Genomic DNA, 23,104 nt, shown 5'->3' with positions numbered 1-23,104 from the left:
TTGGGAATGTAGTTGACTAGGCTGAGCCTGAGGAAGGGGTCAGTCAAGAGCCCCCCCTTGCACTCACAAGAAATCTAAGTCCAGCCCACCTTGAATTCCTTTCTATTAACTCCCGCCAATTGCCATTGATCCTTAGTATCTCAGATTCTTGGGGAGTTCAAAGCTTACAATAAATCTTTATCCTCATTTTAACTGTATGGATCTCCTGATTAATAATTAGTAATAGCATTATTAATAATGCTTATCCTGTTTTCTCACTGATAACATGTCAAAAAAAAATCTGGATTCTTTGTTACCCTCTTCCTTTTGAGAGCCTGCTATCATCTTTTGCTTCCAGACTGTAAAATGCATCCTTCTGCAGGTGTTTACCTCATTCCTTAGCAACATCCATTTTACACAATCAGTGTAAAGATGGGAGATTTGTACATCCACATTCCCACTTGTCTGTATTTCCACAGAAAGCATCTTCACGTTACAATCTCAATATATGCACTTCAACATGCAAAAAACGTCACTGAAGGCCAGCTTTTGCATTCAATGAAGGCAGACCTGTTTTAGCAACCATTTGCAGTTCCAACAGTGATGAAAAAGTTAACATTGCAACCACTCACACTTACATCTTTTGCAGGTCTAAAGAACAGAAGTATCATAAGCAACTGCAGTTTTACTTAGTGACTGCTTTGCTTAATGACCAAATTGTCCCAATTGTGGCCGCTAAAGAAGGGCTACTTGTACTTCATGGGAATTTCATGCTGTTATATAAAATATAACAGCAACATCGACTCTTAATAAGATTCTGTTCCTTATATATTCTTCCGTATCAGATTTTGAAAACAAAGGAGCTTCACGAATAAACCATCAACATTTCTACAATGGTTTTTACTCAGAACATTTATTTTAAAAAATTACAGGAAAAATGTATGCTGAAATTAACAAAATTAGGTCTGGGAATCTCTTAGCTCAGACCTGAATGACAAATTTAATTTAAAACAATTTCATTGGCGTAGTAATTCCTGTATGACATAAAACTAATACAATTATTTTGAGAATTGACTGAAAACATCTTTATTATTCAGCCCTATGTCCGCCCCCACCTTGCAATTACAAGCACACAATTAAAATATATTTTTTGTAATCTGAAATTACTCCAAGTACAGTCAACAAAAAAATAAGACAGGCATACAAAGTCTGTACACAAACTCAACATGGGGTACACAATTTTCAATGAAGTTAGACATACAAAATAAAAAAGTTTATAAATTCACATGGTCTGGGGTCTTATATTGGCTCAATAAGGTCTCTCACGGCGGTCTTGTCTATGGTCCCCTCTGCAGAGAAGAAAAATAAAAAATTTAAAATTACAGATTGTGATTATTAGCTATAGTTAGCAGTACTCCAGAGATAAGCTATAATGGGTGAAACTGGTAAGAATTTATGAGTGAAAAACTTTATAGTCAGCCCTCTAATAGCCTCTGGGAGGCTATTCAGGTGCAGAAATATGGTATTACCTACCCATCTCACTTCTAGAAATTTTACCTTGAGTCCATTTTCCCTGGTCCAAAGTTTCCTCTGTCTCCACCTCTTCCACCGCGGAATCCACCTCGGTCTCCCCCTCGACCTCCACGGAAACCACCTCTGTCAAAGCCTCCCCGTCCCCGTCGTTCTTCACCAAATCCACCTCCTAGGAAAACAATAGATTACTCATCTCAAAGCACAACTCTAGTTTTCTTAATATGTTTAAGTCCTTTACATGAAAAGACCAGCTATGTTTCACAAAATGATCTCGGCAGAAGACCGTCATACATATGTGGCCTTCTCCCATCCAAAGCACACAAGAATGTCACTCCCGTTAAATGATTCTTCTCTTGTGGTAAGAATTGCATTGAGTGTATTTGAGTAACTCTCCAATACTCACCCATATGTGGTCCCCCAGGCCCGTCTGGTTTGGGTGCTTTGCACTGATTGCATTCATTGCGCCATGAAAAATTCATGTTCTCACATGTCCTACAGTTGACATCATGGGAAGAAAGCAAGCCATTACAAATCAAATAAATTTACTACCATCTTCCCTGCCACACAAATTGCTACAGATTTTGCTTACGGATTGGGACACTTCCAGTCTCCAGCACGCTGCTGGCCGCCTCCGCCACTAGGAAAACCACCCCGGTTGCTTCCACTGGAGCCACTGTTGCTGCCGCCGCCGCCGCCGCCACCACCAAATCCACCACGGCCCATTGGTCCTGAAGAAAATTCAAGATGGAAACAAAGAATGTTTTCTTGCCATTATTTACTGTCTTGTTCACTATAACAGCAGTTTCTCAATTTCAGATCTTTAAATTGCTGAGATCAAGAATACCGCCTAAGGTATTTCCATCCATTTTATCTCCACATTTTACAACAGAATTTGGCCCTTCTTTCACCTTCACTGCTTTGCTGAAGGACCAATTCTTACTCTTCTTCTAAAATAGGACAATAATAAATATGTAGCATGACAGGAAGATGGATAGTGCTCCATTACTATTCAATCCCAAAGATAAGCCTTACTCACCTCCTCTACCGCCACGGCCTCTTCCGCCACGGCCATTCCCTCCTCCTCGGTTGAAGTCTGCTCTCCGGGTGGCAAATGAAACTTTAATTGGGTTGCCAGAGAACTCTTTCCCTAAAGAATTTGGGGGGGAGAATACTTTGTCCATCATTGTGTTCATTATTACTTTTTATTTCACTCAAATTCCAATGACACAGAGACAGTCCTTATCCTAACACTTTGTACAGAGCCTTACAAATTCCCAGCAATAAAAATGCTGTTCCAAATCAGCGACCTACCATCAAACCAATCAATGGCAGCTTTTGCAGAAGGGGGGTCATCAAAAGAAACGGTGGCTTCTCCTTTCAGTTTTCCTGTCTCACGGTCTGTATACAGATTAATCATAGGCTGCCCAGTTTTCTTGTTCATCTAAAAGACACGAGATGACATTCCCATCAAATAAAGTGTTCATGTTTCTGTAGCCGCTCATACAACTATTTAGTGATGGTATTTGTTTGTTGCTCATTTCTGGAGACTGCCACCCATCTCAAATATGTGATTCTAGGCAGTTTTACAACATTAAAATAATAAAAACATAAAATACATAATTGCTGACCCTGTATAAACAATGAACAGCAATCAATCAAACAAGCAAGGAAGGAAGCGGAAGACCTCCCATAATTCATTGGGGTCCCAGGTTTGAGCACAGAACCAAATCTTTAGAGTCTTTTTTCTCTGTTATGTAAATTTTACCTCAAGTATAAAAATGTTAAATGTTAACTAGCCTTTAGGTGAGATACATTACAAATAAAACTATCTGAAATCATCTTGGAGTCTTCTATTTTCTTAATTCAAAAATTCAAGGCAATTTTTGTCTTTATATGTGATTCACAAACTAGGTGATGATCCTCTGGATTCCCAACTAGCATATTTCTAAATGGATCCATTATAGTGCAAAGAATTTGTTTACCTTGATGAGGCCAATCTGCTTAAAGTATTCTGAAACAGACTCAATGGTTACATTTTCACCAAGTCCTTGGACAAAGATGGTGTTATTGTCAGAATTATCCTGCTCATTAGCTGCAAGAGAAGAAATAAGACTTAAACAAAATAAATTCCAAACGTATCGAACTATTCTGGGCTGTACAAATTTTCAAATCTGTATTCCATTTTATTGAAGTGAACAGACGTTTTCTTTGGTTAAATACAACAAATCTTCAATCCTGCATTATGATAAAGTTCATTTCTCCTACAACTCAAGTTTGTGTTTTTAACACAACTTAAATCAGTTAAGTTTAATAGTTTTTTGTTCACCAGAATATCAACAGAAGTCAAAAGGCAGATTTGAAGGTGCCCATCAAAGTCTCAAGTTAGTCCTGAGCATTGATTGCTTTACTGGTCTTGACGAACAGCAGTCCTTAAGACAGAACACTTGTGATAAGTGCAAAGCTTTGTTTTGATTATTAAGTGGAATGAGTATGAAACCAGTCAAGCAACCACTTACCAGAATCATGACGTGAGCCTTGGTCCCGTGGTCCTTTTGTCACATGAAAACAAGGAAGGAAAAGTTCAGTTAGACAGACAGTGGGCTTCCCTTTTTTTTCCACATCACCATATTACAATAACATTAGAAACAGGCCAGTGTTGAACATATGCAGCCTCACAATTAGAATGTAAGAAAACATACCCGCCCAGTCAGAAGCACTCCATATCTTAATGATGAGATTATTTATTACATAACCAGTTTAAACATTCTTTCCGCCAGGACATATTGAACCCTAATTTTTGCAGCTTTGGAGGGAGGAGCATGGCCTCCAGATACACACTCAACACAGCATGGGACAACCACCCGGAGGAATCTATTTTTCCACTTTCATAGCATACATTAGTCACTGCTACCCAGTCTCATATTGACCCTCAATCAGTTTTTTTTAAATCTCCCATACATGAGGCCTGTGGCAGAATTCTGCAACCTATTCCATTTTTGTTTTCTTGAACACAAGAGCTATGTGTTGACACCACCTTATACCACAGAATACATTTTGAATAAGTTCTTTTACAAGATTAGATTTTTAGTTTTGAGAAACCATCAGGTTCTTTACTTATGTCAACCATTCTATTAACATATTATACACAGAGATTTATTTAAAAAAACATTTTGACACCTCCATTCTTAATTACTTTTGAAAGCGTATGCCCAACACTGGTCTCAAATTCATTAATAATCCTAGGCAGACCGTTTTAAAATTTTTGTGCCAAGCCTTTTTCAGCAAACCCTATGGGAACGTTCCTTAAAACCAATTAGTTTAGTTTGGTACATTCATGTTTCAAAACAAAAAAACAAAAAAAACCACCTTTTATGAAACTTCATGATATTAAAACCAAACTTTCTTTAAAATAGAAGCCCATGAAAACATTTATTTGTCAAAGAGCTCTTAAGAGTTTTATACAGACAAAATTATACATTCCGGTTTCAAAAGAGTGGCCCCCTCGGCATTTCTTTCCTGTACCAGTAGTTTTTTAAACCAGGTAACATAAACCTTCATTTTTCCATGTTTCTTCAGGACTGCATGCACTTCCATTAACACTTTTTAAGTCAACATTTGCATGTGTTTCTAAACAGGGGACAACACACAAGCCCAACATTTATGAAGTGAATTTTCCATGTGTTCTCCCACAAAACACAAGTCTAGGTTTCATTTTTTTCCCCCAGTCTTGTTGCATAACATACAACCAAAATTGGCCCAAAGAACTTGGCTGAGTAGAAAACCCAGAACGTGGAAATCAACACCACAGATACAACCAACCATTTTGGCATATGTGCCACAACAGGGAGTGCTCCCATAGGTTTTTATCTGATAAACGGTGGCTTTTCATTTCTTTGGCATACAAACAGAGTCTCCGAAAAATAATATAATAGAAATACACTTTTGTGGTTCAAGTTTTTGAACTCTTTGGACTTACCACCAAATTTATTGAAGCCACCACCTCGCTCACCACCGCTGAGGAGATAAGTTAGAAGATAATGATGCTTTTTCCATGGCTAAAAAGGTTTGTTGCTAGAAACTACACCATATCCATTAAGATGCTGGCCAACACTTATGTTTGATTCTTCCTGAAGATCTAAAGACAACCTCTCCACCTTTTTCTTGCCCTCAGCATTTTTTTAAAAATAAAGCATGATACCCTTTGAGAAGGTTTGCAATTGCTAATGTTTAGTCAATCTTGCTTCTGATCTTGAACTGTTACATGTGACGTCCTGATGCAGCTTTTGGGACAAAGTTGTTTTCCTTGTAGGTGTTCTATTCTTGGCATGGACTGGTGAACCAAGGTTGTTTTTAAAATATTGCATACCGTGCACACTGTATTTCTAAGTGACTTTTCTCAAATTATTGTTTTTGCAGAGCTTTTGTTGCATACAATCCTACATGCAGATATCTGCTTTGAAAGCATGTATAAAACCCATTCTCTCATCAGAATATTCATAATATTAAATCACTCAGCTCTAAAAACTGCATTATCTGCCTGCCATTAAAGATCTCTCTCCCTTCCTCAGACCCTTAACTAACATGTGGAAGGTGGAGATTTGATTAAAGTTCATTGACTTTCACACCTGTGGCACACAAAATGCAGAATTTGTTAACAGAACAGGTATTGTTAACAGAGCAACAACTTTTCATAAGCAAAACAACCCTTCAACTACCCATATCTATACTCACCTCTCTACTATCTTGTCTTCCCCCAATCAGAAACCCACATGGTCAATGTTGCTTAGCAATCATTGTTTTTCAAATACCAACTTTAGTCACCCCTCGATAAAAAAAGAGGCAGTACAAGTACCCAAGAACAGTTTGAGGATCCTACATGGTCCATCATAAACCACAAGTACAAGAAATGAGTAAACATGAACACATCCGTTTAAACCCAATTTGACAGCCATTATATGGCTAAACCATAGTATTAACCCCAAGGAAAAGCTGGTTTACAATTTGCCCAGAAGCATGTTGCTGAAACAATCATAGAAGCCTCAAGTTGCTATCAGCATATAAACCATGCCCCTTCCATGTCCTTCATTAGGTTTACACTGGGGTGGAATTGAAGGATAATCCTATTATCAATCTCCTTTATGCAAAAATTGTAGTAATATGGTATTTTGTAGTATGAGAATCCTCTACGTACTTGTACACGACTGTAACATGGGTCATAGAGAAGTATAATTCACCTTCGAGGAACAGTACTGATACTCATATCAAGTGCACCTTTGAGGTTGTCAACAATCCAAGTAGGATTACAAGATGAAAGTGCCATATTTCACCCCATGCACCAACTTGTTACTGCAATGATTCATTTGTCAGAAAGTAATTTTAACTCCTTCACATGCAGGTAACAGAATACCTTTTGATCGCCATTAAGAATTCACCCCATACAAAAAAAAAAAAAAGCACACCAATTTTGTACAAGGTGGTTTCCCCAGCCTTAGATCACCAAAAGTTCAGTTTTCAAATTTTGTACCCTCCCAGAAAACAATTAGCTTTTTTCAAGTACTAAGAAAAAAAATTAAAAACCCGCTCCCTCTACCACAACAACCTATTAAGACACCTACCCCATGCCACCTCCACGGCCACCTCTGTTGCCACCTCTACCACCACTCCGATCAAAGCCACCTCTACCATATCCGCCGCCGCCACCTCCTCCTCCGCTGCCTCTGCCACGGTTGCGGTCCTGTTGACCCCCGTATCCACCTTGATCCTGGCTGCCATAGCCTCCTCCACTACCACTTCCACTCATGGAGGATTGTTCCTGGCCATAGCCACCAGCTGGAGAAAAAAGTGAAGGGGGGAAAAAAACCAAAATCAAAACATGACCCCTGATTTCTGACAATAAGAAAGCAGGAATAGGAAGGGTAAAATTCTTGCAGCAGTCCACCAGAATCAGATATTGTATTCCGTAGACTTCCCCTTTGCCAAAATTTAAAATAAACCAAGATGAGCTGAAAAGAACATCTACTCACAACCACCGCCACCTCCTCCTCCACTGCTGCTGCTGCTGCTGCTGCCATATTGACTCTGCTGGCCGTAGCTCTGAGGTGGGTTGTAGGAAGGTTGCTGCCCATAGGAGCTTTGCTGCTGGCTGGCATAGCTTGACTGCTGGCCATAACCACTTTGGGGTTGCCCATAACTGGAAGTTTGGGAGCTGGTGCCATAACTGCAGATTTCACAAAAGAACAAGCATAAATAATGCTACTCTAGCCTCATGCAAAGTACGTCCTTTAAACTAGCTTTATCCTATTAGGATTCTTCAGATTCCCCTCTCCAAGCCCATCCCGCAACTCTGAACAGAAAAAAAACAGGAGCCAGCCTAATTAGCATTTACCTCCCAGTGCTGGAGCTGGTTGGCTGCTGAGAATAGCTGGGATAAGATGACTGCTGTCCGTAGGATGACTGTGAAGTCTGACTAGTGCCATATGGTGTGGATGAGCTGTAAGCTTGTGGTGTGGACTGAGTACCATATCCAGCTGTTATGTAAAAAAAAAAAAAAAGGCGCGGGGGAAGGGTTAGCAATAAATCAGCATCAAACCTGGTGTCATATTAATGCCTGCAGGATTTTCCACCATTACTTATAGCTTTGAATTAAATGGAAATGTTTGTATTTGGTTCAGAGGATATGTTTGGAATATGCAGGAGCATGTAACCGAACATCTGCCTACAACCCATTAAAGATATATTTGTTGCCAAGACAGCATAGCTGCATCAGCATCCCAACAACAGCTATATCATCTTGCAAAACTGTTGCTTTAGCAACTCAAAAGAATGCGATATTTGCTTCTGAAGTACTCCACACTGATGTTTTAATGAATACTACTGCCAAGTTAGAAAATACAAAAGGTTGCATAACTTTACACATAGTCATTCTCCTAATCCCAAATTAAGTTCTGTAACTTTAGCTAATAAACAAATAAATTCCATTAGTTATTACCAAGCTCTATCATGGGATGGGATGCAACAGTATCATTTTCATATTTTTACCTCTAGAAACCAAGCTTTTATGTTGGTGTGTCACGGAACTGGTAAGCCAGAATCACTCATCTCTCCCAGCTGAACTAATCTCTCATGTTTTCCTAGATAGTTATGAAGTTCAAAAACAAGACTAGTGTACTTACAGCCCTGTGTCTGGCCATAAGATGAGCTGTAACTACTTTGGCCATATCCAGAAGTATCTGCGGATTGCCCATAGCCACCATAACTCTGCTGTCCATATGGTTGGCTGGTTTGTTGAGAATAACCTTGTGTGGGTGGAGTTGGGTAGGCCCCATAACTAATGGAAAAGAGGAGGTAAAAATCAGCCAAGGAACTTATTTCCACAATGAACTTTCAGATTTTTGCTTTTCACCATGTCTAATGTGCTCCATTTAAATTACAGAAGTTGCAAGTGCTATTTCCAAGATGGCTGATAATCCCACAAATGTGGGAACGGTGCTGTGTTAATTCTGAAAACATACTGGAAATACTCAGAAATAAGCAATACAGTAAACCTATTTTAAAAACAGGTGTAATATTATTTATGGTTGAACAATTTAATGACTGTTGGAGCCCTTGAAAATTTGAGCATCAGGGGTCATCCTATTGCATTTGGGAAACTTAATGAATATCTAAAATAAATGAATTTTAAGCAATATTCCCTAAGGATAAATGTTTTTATGTTAATGCACACTATTTTAATAAATTTGTTACATACTGAATTGTACTGCAGTTGATAGTTAAGATTGTTAATTTAAGCAACTTTCTGTATTTTAGCCCCTAAGGACAACCAGTTTAGACATACCATTTGTAAGGAATTACGGTTATTAGTACATTAAAATGCAAATCAAGACACAAGATTTCTGAACAAATCAGTATCATAACATCTTCATCTTTCTTATAAAAAAATTGCCTATTGAAAGCATGATATATCAAAACATCTGAGATGGGCAGTACCTAAATTTGATAAACAAATAAAATAAACATGTTACTCATACATAGAAAATTAATTCCAGTGTCATTTACCTCTGTGTTGTTGACTGGCTATAATCTGCAAGAGAATTGGGGAAAAAATTAAAACAGATCCACTGAACAAATTTTAAGAACCCAACAGTGAAAGGCAATCCCCAATTTGTACGACTATAGCTCCTAGCATCCCCAAGAATCAGGGCCAATAGATGCCCAGTTTTATTCAATTTCTGAGATACCCCAAGTTGTACAGCATTAGCCATAAGTCTGTAACTGAAAATGTTTGCAATCCATGGCTGCCATGTATTACTCAGAATGGATGCATTAGCGCAAGAGCTGTATCCCAGTGTTGGTACACAGTATTGAATAAAAATGTCTAAAAATATCTCTATGCCACTTTGGCATGAGATCTGCAGAATGTGAAAATTATACTGTTACTCTTCAAAGACTTACCCTTTATGCACAATATAAATATGAAAAAGTTAACATCACATTTAACTTTGTTGTAGCTGTGTTACCTGGAATTTCAGGTTTCATTAGTTTTTCAATGGTGATATTAGCATTTAAAATGGCATCCATGCCTTCTTTTGAAGTTCCAGAAACCATGTTTTCTTCTTAACCAAACCAATATTTTTAATGTGAATTTTTTCCCCCAGTAACTAAATTGAGAGCATATTCTGGAAGTCCTTGGATGCATTTGCAAGTATTAAAAAACACAAACTTGACTCAGAAAAGGAATGATGTAACCCATAAATTTGCCACTAGTGAAATGTTACCTGAAACTAGTGCTTTCTACTATTTCTCATGTCTAATCAATGTCTTTCGTTGTTTGATTTATTGCATTTCTAATGCATTATTTTGATAACCTATAAAAAACTTGACATTCTCCTTTAATAAACCTTTTGCTTTGCCTGAACAGGCATGATATTCCCCCTCAGAAAAAAAAATCGGGGCCAAAGAAATCGCCCGCCCTCGCACTGCACGCGCGCGTGCCGCCGCTTCGCCCTGGCGATTCCGAAAAAAATCGGAATTCCGATTTTAATCGGAAAAATATCATGCCTGCTGAAGTATCCATGATTCGTGGGTATGCATGTAGTGCAAAAGCCAACTTTGCAAAGTAAAGTGTATCTTCCCAAATTCAGCAACCATATTCTTTTCATCTTTACAGCCATCTGAATGCTTGAGTTTTAGGCAAGCAGCTGGAGATGCTTCTGGTACTCAGTTTAATCAGATTTCAAGAACTCTTTTTGGGGGGCAAAATTCAAGCATCCTTTCAGTCCAGAAGGGAAGAGATTAGGAATAAAGGAGTTTGAGGGAACAAACTGTTACCTGAGATGTTAGACTTCATTATTAAAATTTTAACAATTGCAATCTAGCCCTTTTCTTGTAACTTTTAAGAAAGCATTTTTTCTCTTCTTAGCTAAGGCCACTTCTTTTGCTATGTCAAGAGCTTGCTTTTTCAGCAACTACACATACAAATGTATTCTGGAAGTCCTTGAATATACTGTCCCGCGTTGAGAGAAATACCAACTTGATTGGAACAGCGAGTATGTAACCCATAAATTTGTCACTTATGGAATATATGAGAATCAATGTTTTCTATTGTTCAAGTCTCATATATAATCAATGTCTTTATTGTTTGATTACTTGATTACTGATATATCACATGTACTGAATGTATGCAACATTTGTTTCTGTACCACATAAAAATACCTGATCCTCCTTAATATAGGTAGTCTTGATTTACAACAGATCATTTAGTGACCATTCCAAGTTGCAACTGTACTGAAGTAACTTATGACCATTTTTCACACTTACAACCATTGCAGCATCCCTGCACTCACGATTAAAATTCAGTTGCAGCATCCCAGGGTCATGTGATCCCCTTTCACAACCTTCTGCCAAGCAAAGTCAATGGGGAAGCCAAATTTGCTTAACAATCGTGTTACTAACTTAAGACAATACTCTGCTTAACAACACTGTGGTAAGAAAATTCATAAAGTGGGGCAAACCCCACTACCAAGGTTTCACTTAGCAGCATAAATTATGGGCTCAATTGTGGTAACTCGAGGGCTTTTTTCCCCTTTCTTCTTTGCCTGAATTACTTGCACTCGGGCTTTTGGATTTTCGGGCAGGTGAAAAGTGTTTTCTCTCAAATTCAGTGAATATAGTCTTCTTCAGCTCTAGCTCGGGGGTGCAGGCAATTGTGAAGCCCCCCAATTTTCCACGTCCAAAGGCCGTTTTTTAAAAATAACCATCCAACAGTCCGTAATGACTGCCCCCCCCCAACAAATAAAAAAGGTGAGGGGAAAAAAAAAAAGGCCGCGCAGTGAAAATGAGTGGCAGCTTAACAGGGACCGAGTAAATTATTTACCTACCCATGGAGTGGAACAGCTTTTAAAGCTCAGTTGAGTTTAGACTTAGGTTTGCCAGAAAGGGGGCGTGTGGAATTAGGGCCGAAGCCCAGCCACTAGCGAAGATGGGCAGGAAAGAGCGCGCGCTCCCTCAGCGACCAAGCAGCCGTTGGGCGCGCGTGGGCGAGCAAGCATTCTAAAAGAACCCGGATGTTGCACTGCGGCAAAAAAAAGCGGCATCTACGCGCATGCGCCGACGGCCCGCGTAGCCGGCTGGGGGCCACGCATGCGTACTCCCGGATCGCCCGGTTCAGAAAGCCCGCTCTCCGTTTTTCTCAGCAGTTCCGTCTCGCGCATGCGTGCTTTTCCCTGCCCCTCAAAGAGTTCCTCGGAAACCCCGTTTCTCTCTTCTCCCCGCCTCCCCCTAGCGGGTCTCACGCTTTCCTAAAATGGCCGCAGCGAAATGGCGCAGTTGAGACTAATGGGCGATGCGCAAACCTTTATAGGGACAAGGAGAGCAGCCGTAACTTCAACCTCCCTTCTCCGGTGGAGCACCCGCACTTTACTCTCTTGCTCCCTCTAGCCGCCCAGGATCTAGGAACCAACCCAAAGCCTCCCCAGTCAAAGAGCTCTGATCGCCCCATCCAATTTGTCAAGAGAGCCCAGCCTGGCCCTCTCCCCAAAGAAACCAAGGCCGAGTCGGGAGCCCTACTCTACATCTACCCGATGCCTTGTCTCTTGGCCGCCTCAACCGAAGCCCTGAAATATTACTCGCAGACTTCTACAGCAGCTCCTCCCCCCACCCTCCCAAAGCGCGAAAGGGCGAAGCGTCCTCTTTTGCTCTGGGTTCTGGTCGGGGCACGTCTGCCTGCCTTCCTCCCTCTCCCCCGATGGAGTCCCTCCTCCCATTTGACCCACTGCGGTAAGTTCTCTCCACGGAAGGCAATTTGCTCCAATGCCCCATCGCACGTTCCCTGTGACCACGAGGACTAGCGACTTAATCCTGCCAAAATCGAGCTAAAACCCCTGCGCTCCTTTTGCAGCGGTTTGTGAAGGCCCGACATCCCCTTCGCGGTCTCTCCGGCGGCTCCCCTGCCTCTCTTACCGTTGGACGCCATAGCTATAGCTTCCCAGCAAACTCCCTCACGTCTCCTTCGCCGCCTGGTCCCAGCCGCTCCCTTCGCGGCAAATATAATTGCCCCTCCCCTTTCCTTTGGGCTACACCATCTCAGATGACAGGGGTGTCAGGGAGAATCGTTTGAATGAGGCAGATTACTTTTCGTTCTAAAAACAAACAAAGATTCTCTTGTTCGCCGATGAGTGTGCAAGCCTCCACACGAAATTTCTTTATTTTGAAATAACCCTTACGTCGCACTCCGCGGGAACAGATTTAGAAAGCCAGCTGCTTCCCCCCCTCCTCACAATCGAAATAGTGTCAGTCCAACCTGTTGGGTGGGATGAGATTACGGCGGCAGCCTGGGCGCAACCAAAGGAGGAAGTAGGGGGGGATTGAGGAGAAATCGGGGAAAGTAGCTCTCCCTATGGGCGTCTGTTGTAGGGCCCAGGGGTGGCGTCTCTTGCAAAAATCCTATGGGTTAATGTCAGCGGAATCTGGAATCATTTTAAAAATGGATTTAGTAGATTGCAGGGGGTAACACACTTGGGATTCTGGTTCTGAGCTGTTCTGGGAATCCAGCATCAGTTGCTTCCAGGAGGACAGAAGCACCGATGAAAAAAGGCATTGCTGCATTTCAGACCCATCGTCTTTGGGGAGGGGAGGGGGGAGAGGATCTGGCCGAGCGGCCCATCCTTTTTCGCATCTTGCCTGGTGGAGTTTTGCACGCTCCTCTTCTGAAAAGGGCACCGAAATTGTAGGCAGCGCTGGCTGAACAAAAATCTGGCAGCTCAACCCCTCCATCTTGCTAAGCCTATCCTGGGGAAACCTGGATGCATTTCAGGTTTCTCATTTGGGCTCCGGGCTCTTGAAAGTAGCTTATTGACCCAGAAAGCTATGAAACCGGTTGAAATCAGCTTGTCTGTCATATAAACGTATGCATAATGTTGGAGGGTTGCAAGTGCTTGGAGCAGGCAGTGCCTTTTGGTGATGGCCCCTGGTTGGGCAGCTCCTCAAGGGTGGTGAGATAGGCTGCCTCATTGCTCTGTTTCTATCTAATGCTATTTTGCACTATTCCACTGGTCATCCTTTCTCTCCTACCACTATAATCTTCAGAATTGATTGCATTTCATTTCATTGATGACATGGAATTGACAACATGGCATTTGTGCTGCGGATTAGTGCTGTGGCCTGTTTTTACAGAGAGCCTGATTCAGAAATGGATGCATCCATACCAAACAAGAATATATAATATAACACTAAAACATTATGAAGAATGGTTGCAGGGACTGGGTATGGCTGGTCTAGAGAAAAGAAGGATTGTGTGACATGACTGCAGTGTTCCAATATTTGAGGGGCTGCCACAAAGAAGAGGGTGTCAACTTATTTTCCAAAGTACCAAAGGGCAGACAAGAAATAATGGAGACTAATCAAGGAGAGAAGCCAAACTGGAATTAAGGAGAAACTTCCCAGCAGAACAATTAACCAGTGGAACAGCTTGCCTTCAGAAGTTGTGGGTGTATCCTCACTGGAGTCTTTTAAGAAGAGACTGGACAGGCACTTGTCTGAAATGGTGTAGGGTTTCCTGTTTGAGCAGGGGGCTGGACCAAAAGACCTCCAAGATCCCTTCCAGCTTGATTCCAATTCTGATTTTTCCCATTAGATCCCACATTTGAACTTGTGAACAGAAATGTGTGCACTTGCATAAGTGTTAGTGCTGCTGTAAAATAAGCTAATAGAAAGCTGCCCGTTTTATTTGATAGATTTTGCATCCGTATCCTGCCTTTTGTCCAAATTCTATTGACTGGCAGCTTTTGTGACATTACTAAAGCATGCTTAACTTGGGCGTTTAATGAAAAAAGGAGGAATGTAGTGGAGAAATGCCACTAAAACTTTTTCATCTTTTGGGCAGTTAGTCTGCCTGGATATCTTTAAGAATTCATTTAGCTTCCTAAAGTAAGCCTGCCTGTTTTCATTGCATCAATGTTGGTGTGTGACTGCTTAATAATCTATTGCAATCAACCTCCTTGGACAAAAATTGAGTAGATATAATTTTCCAATTCTCTTTGGTTTACCAAAATTTCAGAATTAGAGACTTGCAGGCTTCCTTCCCTGCTTTGCCAGAATGGTTTCTCCCAGGAATAAAGCTTTCCCTGTCTCTATCACTAAAACCAGCTTGAGCCAGTTTTGAGCCGCACCCTGCAAATTTATGAATGGCCTGGAGCGTTGGCATGGTAACCCTGGAAATGAGGCCACAGGCCAGGAAAAGGAACTTCTGAATGAAATGTTGGTGTGTTTTTCCCGACCAGTTGGGCTCATTTGGGAGATTGGTTGCAGGAAATTTTTGGGCATTTGCAGGTTGCGATATCTTGGGTTGCTTTTAAGGGCGTGCATGGTTTATGACCTCAAAATGCATTTCTGGGAAGAAGACAACACTAGCAGGATGCAAACTGAGTCGATCAGCCTACTTTCTTGCTGCACCACCAGCATCTCCTTCCCAAAATCTAGCTTCTCCTTTCTCATCCTTCAATCCACCCTCGCTGTCCACTTCCTTTCTCAAGAAAACTTTTGCAATAATAGAGGGGGCCTCAAGCCTTGCAACCTCCTGCTGGAATACTTTACACCTTAACAAGTCCTTTCAGAATTAGGATGAAACACAAACCTGGAAACTACATGAAATTAAATTCTTTATTCTTCACCAAAGAGCAGTGATAGAAAGTTGGTAGATGGGGCAGCTTGCAAAGACCTCCCTCCTTCCAGCATAAGTTGTATACATTACATTCAGCCCCTCCTTTACAATATCTCCCCGTTCACCCAATTCCATTCTTCCATCATCCCATATAAGGAACTTTCTTCCTCCTATGCCAGGGCCTAGTAAGTTTTCTGAAAATACATTTGTCTAATGAAAAGCTACCCTTGGAATGGATACTGTATTTCACTTCCCTGCTTTCCTAAGCAATTTTCAAGGCCTGTGAACAGTGAAGAAGAGTAAGAAGGCCAGCAAACCTTAAAGAAAACAGAATGAGACATAGTTTCTGGGCCTTAATAAGAATGTAAATTCCCTAATGAAATGATGATATTGATAGCCTTATCTATTCAGTCGTGTCTTGGCAATTGTATGGGCCAGGTCTTGTTGCACATTTTCCGATTTTGCATGACTTCTTTGAGTTTTTCTATGCTCTGAGGGCAAGTGTCCAACAACTGGGTTCTTTGACGGCCTAGTTTCCTTTTACTGCTAACTGATCCAAACATAATTGCTTTCTCCAGTCAATTCTTCCACATAACAGCCAAAATAAGTGAGAAACGGTTTTGTGATTTTGCCTCCCAGTGACTATTGTAACGCTCCCACACCCCTGCCCTTAATATTTGGACTCCTCAGCCTCTCCTGAACTCTTGGTACCAACAATGCCAAAGTGTACACATGCGCACACACACAGAACTCTCCTTCCCTCTTCTGCCAATGTGGGTGGCTCTGGTTCTCTTGTTCCCACCTTCAGACAAAAAGGCAGGCATGGAGAACACAGAAGGACCCAGTGGCATTTCACGCACATGCACAAGACTGTGGCTGAATTTACTACTCCATCATCACTTTTCCAAGCCTGCCTCCTTGGCTTGTGCTTTGTATGCATGTGGGAGGAAAAATCAAATTTGCTTCCAAGCCAGGAGAAATGTGCTGGAAATAAAATGGAGGCTGACTGCAAGGAAAGAAGTTTTTTCTGGTTTCCAGAAACTTCAATGACAACAGCATGTTTCTGGGGTGGCTGACAAAATGGCTGAGTGAGTGGATGGATCTTTATAGGGTTCTGGAGTTTTGTGATTGAGATGCTTCAGGGGGTTGTGCAATATAGTAAACCTCGTGCCTTTTGCTATTCTAATTTATTTAGTTATTATTGATTTGTATTGCTACCTATTCGCCATGGTGACTCAAGGCAGCTTACAACATATAAAACCACAATTTAAAACAATAAAACTCGTAAAATCAAATAAATTAATGTAGTGGTGGTAGGTTAATCCTATTATGTCCTAAAGGTCCTGTCCTGTCCTTAGAATTTGGGTGAGGAAATGTAAATTCTTTTTTTTTTTTGAATTTTTTTTTATTATTTTTAAAAACAAACATAAACAAACATAATGTAATACATAAAAACATAAAACATCTTTTTTGAAAGCAGTTTGATCCCGGGTTACATCTCTTCGTACAGACACAAATTCAAATTCATGTTCATTTTATATACCATTCCATATCTTATTACCATTCTACATTTTCTATATAGCTTCTCCCCGCTTTTAACTTTCTTAATTTTATTTTATTTATTTCATCTCAATTCAGATCATTATACTTATATTCTTTGTCTGTCCTGTTTCCAGCTGTCTATTATCTTTTCTCATTAGACAAAATTTCTCCTGTAATCACTGATTAGAGTATGACGCCTTTATATCTTTCCCCTAAATTTATAACACTTAATATAATACATAACTTCCATTCGGATTCTGCTTAGTACATTCTAAAGTTACACACTATATTTTAAAAAGAGAAAAAAATATAAATATATAATATAATTAAAACAACAAATCCATGCCAATTCAAATCTATTGTTAATATTAGTATTCATTTAAATCTTAAACATTTTACGCATTACTTTTCAAATAAGTATACTTCTATGGGAACACTTATAAACTTTCCATAGTTGCTTCCCCCCACTTCACTCATATTTTAAAACATTATACCATTAAAATGTTCCCATTCCTTCCTAGTTCAATTCTCTCATTTATTTCATTTCATTTATTTTGTTCACAAAAGTTTCGCTGAGTTACACTGAGTATTTTATCCCACTTTTTAATCATATATTATTTCCAATTTTCTAACATAGTTTCTAATACAAATATAACAATACAATCTTATGTACCTTTGCAGAATCACTTTTTCAGTTAAATTTTTACCCATTATCTCTAAATAAGTCCTGTTTCTTTACATCTTGCTCCACACCTTTGTAGCTTCTCTTCCCTTCCTTCCTCCCTTGCTTCTTCTCTCTATCCTTTTTACCCCCTTGTCTCTCCACCTCCATTTCCCTCTTCTGTGTTCCCTTTTTCTGTTGCTTTCTGACATTATATCCACTTTTCACCTTATTTTTCCCTTTTTTGGTTGTTTTTTTGGGTCTTAAAGTCTCCATTCTCTTTCCCCCCTTTCCCCCTTCTTCCCTAGGTAAAATTACTTGTTCGTCAAAGATGGCTTCTTCTTTGTCCCAATCTTCTTGTTGCGTAGTCTTTTCTTGCAGTTTCTCATAGGTACAAATCGCCATTTCTAGGAATTGAAAAACAGAGCCAAGAGAGCCCTTGTTCCTCTTCTTTATATTTTTTAAATTCCATTTTCAGTTCATCCACAAGTGATGCCATTGTAAAAAAAAAATTCAAACAACCACCCAAGTGTTTCTAGTCATTCAAATATAGTTTCCAAAAATCCCAAAGTCACCAAGCAATCCAAATACACACAAACTGTTTCTTTTAACACTTTATTCTTTTTTCACTTTCTCTTACTGGGGTTACTATTTAGTTACAAAGTTCCAGTTAAGATGTATCTTTTAGAAGTCTTGTTAGAATTTAATCAGATTCTTTTAAATTCCAGACAGTCTCCTCTTTCCAAATCCTACTCTTATTCTTTTCCTCTCCCTTCCCACTTAGAGTAAAAAAAATTTTTTTTTTAATGTTCAGAAATCCTTATTGTCCCCTTGACATTTAATTATCCAGTTTAATTACCTCTTAATGCCAAAGCGGGTTTTTCCGATTTCTCATTCATCTCTGTTCACTGTCAACGTAAGGAAGGAGAGTGCAAGAGGGGAAAAAAACTTTCCCTTTTCACTTTCATTCGCTGCTTCCGAATCTTCTTTGGGAGCAATGTATCTTTTTAAAATTTAAATTCCAGGATACCTTGATTGTTGCTTCTTATCCTGGTCAGCCAAAACTTTCACTTCTTAACTTCCTCCTGCACTTTCTTTTCCGGATGAGTGCTTCTTTGAGGCGGCCATTTCTGACAGCCGCTTGTTCGCCTTCAGGAAAGGGAGTTTAGCCAGCTGGGGAGGGAAGATGCGGCTTCCCTCGACCCTGCTGGGATCTCCCCTCTCTTTGCCACCTCTACGGGGTGGCTTAGCCCCGAAGCCAGACTGGCTCGGGACGCTCCAGCGGCGAGCCCAGGCAGAAACCGTGCATGATCGCGGATTCCTGCCTGCCGCTGAAGCCCTGCAAACCAGAAGTCAGGGAATGTAAATTCTTAATCCCATCAGCTGTAAGAGCTGTGGCTGAAGGCGTTTCATTTATGGAATATATTGGCTCATCTTTCTTAATAGGTATAAAATATTTACCTCTAAAGACTTGAGGCTTCTGCTCAAGGCTATTAAGAAAGAGTGGGGCAGCTTTCTGCCTTCGTTAAGATTTTCCCCATTTCTTCTCTGGGGAAATATAATTACTTCCTTTAATATTCCCCAATATTTCATTCTTTGGGAGGGGCTTCCCACAGTATGAATTTCCTTAATAAATAAATCCCTGTCAGCTTAAATTTATGTCAACTTTTTTTCTCATCAAAGAAAAAAAGTAGGATTTTGAACTATGGATTTGGAGACTGTTACTGAGTCAACACTGGCACCATGGGATATCATCAACCCAGTTTCATGAATTGCAATCAATTAGCAATGGATGTAATAAAGCTGGCTGTTCCCTTGAGGCCATGATCAGCAAGCAGAGAGTAACTTGCATTGGTTATTTGATGCAAATGGCTGACAGACTAGGGAAAAAAAAGACTTGAACTTGGTAAGGTTAAGCGAAGATAAAGGGAAATAAAAAGATCTGGCAGAAGATGGCATAAATTGGTCTCAGGAATGCCCTTGCAATTTTTACAAACGGCTACTGGGCAGATATTGAGACGGTGGGCATTATCCTTTCTAATTGTGAACTAAACTCAAATGAAACCTAATAATTTCAATTATGATTAATGTTAATATCTCTCAAAGCTTATACAAAATTTTTCTACATTTGGGAAACCTTTAAAATTGCTTTCCAATGAGCTTTTTTTAAATTCCAGCAGGGATTTCTATACTGTAGTCCTTGTTATTCTCGTGTATAATCTCACAGAAAAAAAAGAACATTACAACACATTTAACACATCTTTTTGTTAAATAACCCAGTTAAAACCGAGATGATGTTGCAATTGAAGCTCCACCCCTTCTGGAACAAATAAAGCAAAGATCATGATGTCATGGCTACCATCTTGCCACTGTACCCCTCATTTGTCCATTTGACTAAAGCTTTAAAAAGGGGATTTCACATTTTAAAGAGCAACCAGCTTTCTTAAAAATAAAAATAAATTTTGAAATGGGCTCATAATCTGAAAATACTTAGCCAAGGGCTTCCCTTTTCTTTAAATAAAGAGATTTGCTTTGATTGGACTGTGGAATTTTCAATCTCAGGTGAATTCTAGTTGCCTAGGCAGCAGGGGGAAGACCTCCAGTCGCCTTGGCAACAAAGTATGAAAACCTGAGCTGCCTATTCGACTAGTCTTCCCACTCAGCTTTTTAAAAAAGCTTAAGCAAGCCTGTTTTCTGGAGGCATATGGATGGCCTTTGGAGTGCTAGGAATGACTTGCAAATCATTTAACGTAGGTAGGTCTCTTTAGCTAGCAATCAAGTTAGTATGAAAGCAGGGAACCAGCAGCCAAAAGATTGGTGGAGAATTATTGGGTATTCTCCTATTGTGGAAGGGAGAAAATAGCAAAGGAGTGTAAACCACTGTTTATATGTTCTGCAGATTTGACATGAATGATGTGCTAGTCTATAAATTATGCTGTTTTCCATTGTTGGATAAATTTCCTTCTAGGTTCAGTTCCAAGTGGGGAAGAAAGACACTGGAAACATGGTTGCTTGGAAAGATTGTTTAATTGTGGACAGGACCATATGGCTTGGAACTCCAAAGTGAAAAGGACGATCACATGATTCAAGATGTTGAGAGACCCTTAGTTTTATACCCTCTCATGGGGCCACACTTTAGTGTTTCCTATTCCTGTGTAAGAAATGTATCCCATTAGCTGTCAGACTTCCAGGGGTGGGGGTCTTAGCTAACTTTGTCGGCTTTGTCTGGACCACACCTGAGCGCTGGCTGATGCAATCTTCCCAGGCCATGTGGTGAGATGGGTAGAGGGCTTTCTTATGTAGAATACTCTGCTCAGGTTTTGCTTCTGAGGTGAGATTCTGTTTCTGAGTTTCTACTTCTCTTTTAGGGGAAATATTCTGCCTCTTTAATGTATCCTAAAGTATTTCATTTTTCTAGGAGAGGGGTGGGTTATAACTTCCAACACCATGAGACAGATACAGGGGCTTCATGCCAGACATTAAAAATTGAAGTGCTGGGAGTGTTTTGGTTTTGCTTCTTCATGTAATTTGAAAATCTGTCTGGAATAGCTTTGCGACTGTGAACTAGCAAATCTGGTTACTTTGACAAAATTGCTTTTTAAAAATCATATACATATATATCAGCAGTGATCATATATAACTTCTTTGATATGTGCATGTTTGATTCTGTGTGTGTGTGTGTATGTGTAACACGTGTACACAAGTAGTCCCCGAATTAACAACAGTTCATTTGGTGAACGTTCAAAGTTACAACAGTGATGAAAAAAGGGACTGTAGAAAGTTAGCACCCACCCATCTCCTAGAAGAATGAAATATTATAGGAAGTATTAAAAAGGCAGAATATTATACCACCTTAGATGAGAAAAGGAGAAACATGGTCTTGGAAAGCAGCCCCCACCTTTGCTAATAGCCTCAGAAAGACTGAGCCATTTTATCTACAAGACAAAAGCCCTTCAGCTCCAGGGTGAGGACTTGCCCAAAGCCCCTTCATTACATCAACCAGCAAGATTCAAACAAGCTGGATTCACTTAATAAGCATGTTACTAACTTAATTCATTTAACAACTCTTAACACACAAGGTTGTAAAATGGGGCAAAAATCACTTAGCAAATGTTCGCTTAGTAGCAAATTTTTTTGGCTCCATTGTGCTCATAAATCATAGACTACCTGTATATATATTAGGAGAGAAAGGAGGAACTGAATATGTATAGTCCGGAGGACAGAAGAAAAGGGAAGGATAAGACTGAACCTTTAAATATATTAAGGGTGTGAATATTTCCTTATTGGAAATAAAGAGAAACTTTCTGACAGTGAGAACAATCAACTAATGGAACAGCTTGCCCTGAGAAATTGTGGGAGCGCCATCACTTGAGACTTTCAAGAAGAGATAGGACTGCCATCTGTCAGAAATGGTGTAGGGTCTCCTGCTTGGGCAGGGGTTTGGACTAGATGAATTGCAAGATCCCTTCCAACTCTGATTATCTGTTTTCTGTTAAGTTCTAGAAAGCCATATTTTCAATATTACACAAAAATCAAGAATACAGAGGCATGACCTCAAACTGACAGGAGGAAAGTTCAAAAGTCATGTTGGAAAGTATGACTTCACAGAAAGAGTAATGGAAGCTTGGAACCAACTTCCAGTGAAAGGAGTGCGTCCATCATCAGTAACTGAGTTTAAACATGCTTGGGATAAACACAATAAGAGCCGTGGTGGCACAGTGCTTGGAATACAACACTGCAGGCTACTTCTGTTGATTACCGGCTGCCAGCAGTATGGCAGTTGGGGTCTCACCGGCTCAAGGTTCACTCAGCCTTCCATCCTTCCAAGGTCGGTAAAATGAGAACCCAGGTTGTTGGGGGTGATATGCTGACCCTGTAAACGGCTTAGAGAGGGCTGTAGAGAACTGTGAAGCAGTATGTATATAAGTGCCATTGCTATGTCCACTATCAGACTTTTTTTAAAGGCCTTCTCAAATATAGAGATATATAGATATCAAGAAGTTGATACGTGATCACGGTTACTGTGTTCCTTGCCTGCTTTATAAGAATATGGATATTTTTACCTTTCTGGTGGGATGCAGATGTCATTCATTAATTTGAGCCTCCTAATAGTGTAGTCAGAGTATTCCAGGAAAAAATGCATATTAGATTCTGAGCCAAACCACCTGCTATTTTTTTTCCTGAAAAAAAAACCCTGATAATTCTCTGTAATAATCAAGTGGTTCCATTGCCTC

At 40.1% G+C, this 23,104-nt stretch overlaps 1 protein-coding gene and 1 long non-coding RNA gene across 2 annotated transcripts in view; one reads left to right on the top strand and one right to left on the bottom strand.

The window, feature by feature from the left end:
- Positions 1–876: 876 nt before the first annotated feature.
- On the bottom strand, positions 877–13,043 carry FUS (FUS RNA binding protein). Its single transcript, XM_087946741.1, has 15 exons — positions 12,970–13,043; positions 9,568–9,592; positions 8,685–8,839; positions 7,898–8,039; positions 7,536–7,729; positions 7,128–7,341; positions 5,489–5,526; positions 4,029–4,061; positions 3,495–3,604; positions 2,824–2,953; positions 2,549–2,659; positions 2,102–2,240; positions 1,916–2,004; positions 1,537–1,681; positions 877–1,328 (listed from the first exon to the last, which is right to left on the bottom strand). The coding sequence occupies exons 1-15, from the start codon at positions 12,980–12,982 to the stop codon at positions 1,289–1,291; spliced, it is 1,578 nt and encodes a 525-aa protein (XP_087802867.1). The 5' UTR covers positions 12,983–13,043; the 3' UTR covers positions 877–1,288.
- LOC148129353 (uncharacterized) overlaps positions 12,286–23,104 on the top strand; it is a 12,066-nt gene continuing 1,247 nt past the window's right edge. Inside the window, exon 1 of the long non-coding RNA XR_015745876.1 lies at positions 12,286–12,786. This is a non-coding gene — a long non-coding RNA (uncharacterized LOC148129353). The remainder of the gene's footprint in view (positions 12,787–23,104) is intronic.

The sequence above is a fragment of the Notechis scutatus genome, chromosome Z (genome assembly GCF_049901735.1).
Source record: "Notechis scutatus isolate UNSWTSFEM ecotype Mainland chromosome Z, rNotScu1.2, whole genome shotgun sequence".
In the NCBI taxonomy this organism is placed as follows: domain Eukaryota; kingdom Metazoa; phylum Chordata; class Lepidosauria; order Squamata; family Elapidae; genus Notechis; species Notechis scutatus.
The sequence above is the reverse complement of the archived record's forward strand: the minus strand, read 5'-3'. Positions and strand labels throughout refer to the sequence as shown.

Bases quoted from the DNA above. Each gene is read 5' to 3' on its own strand.
- FUS (XM_087946741.1), bottom strand. The intron at 2,005-2,101 runs GTAAGCAAAATC...TGTCAACTGTAG, and splicing joins GACTGGAAGTGTCCCAATCC to GACATGTGAGAACATGAATT. The intron at 1,329-1,536 runs GTAAAATTTCTA...TCTTCTCTGCAG, and splicing joins CCAGGGAAAATGGACTCAAG to AGGGGACCATAGACAAGACC.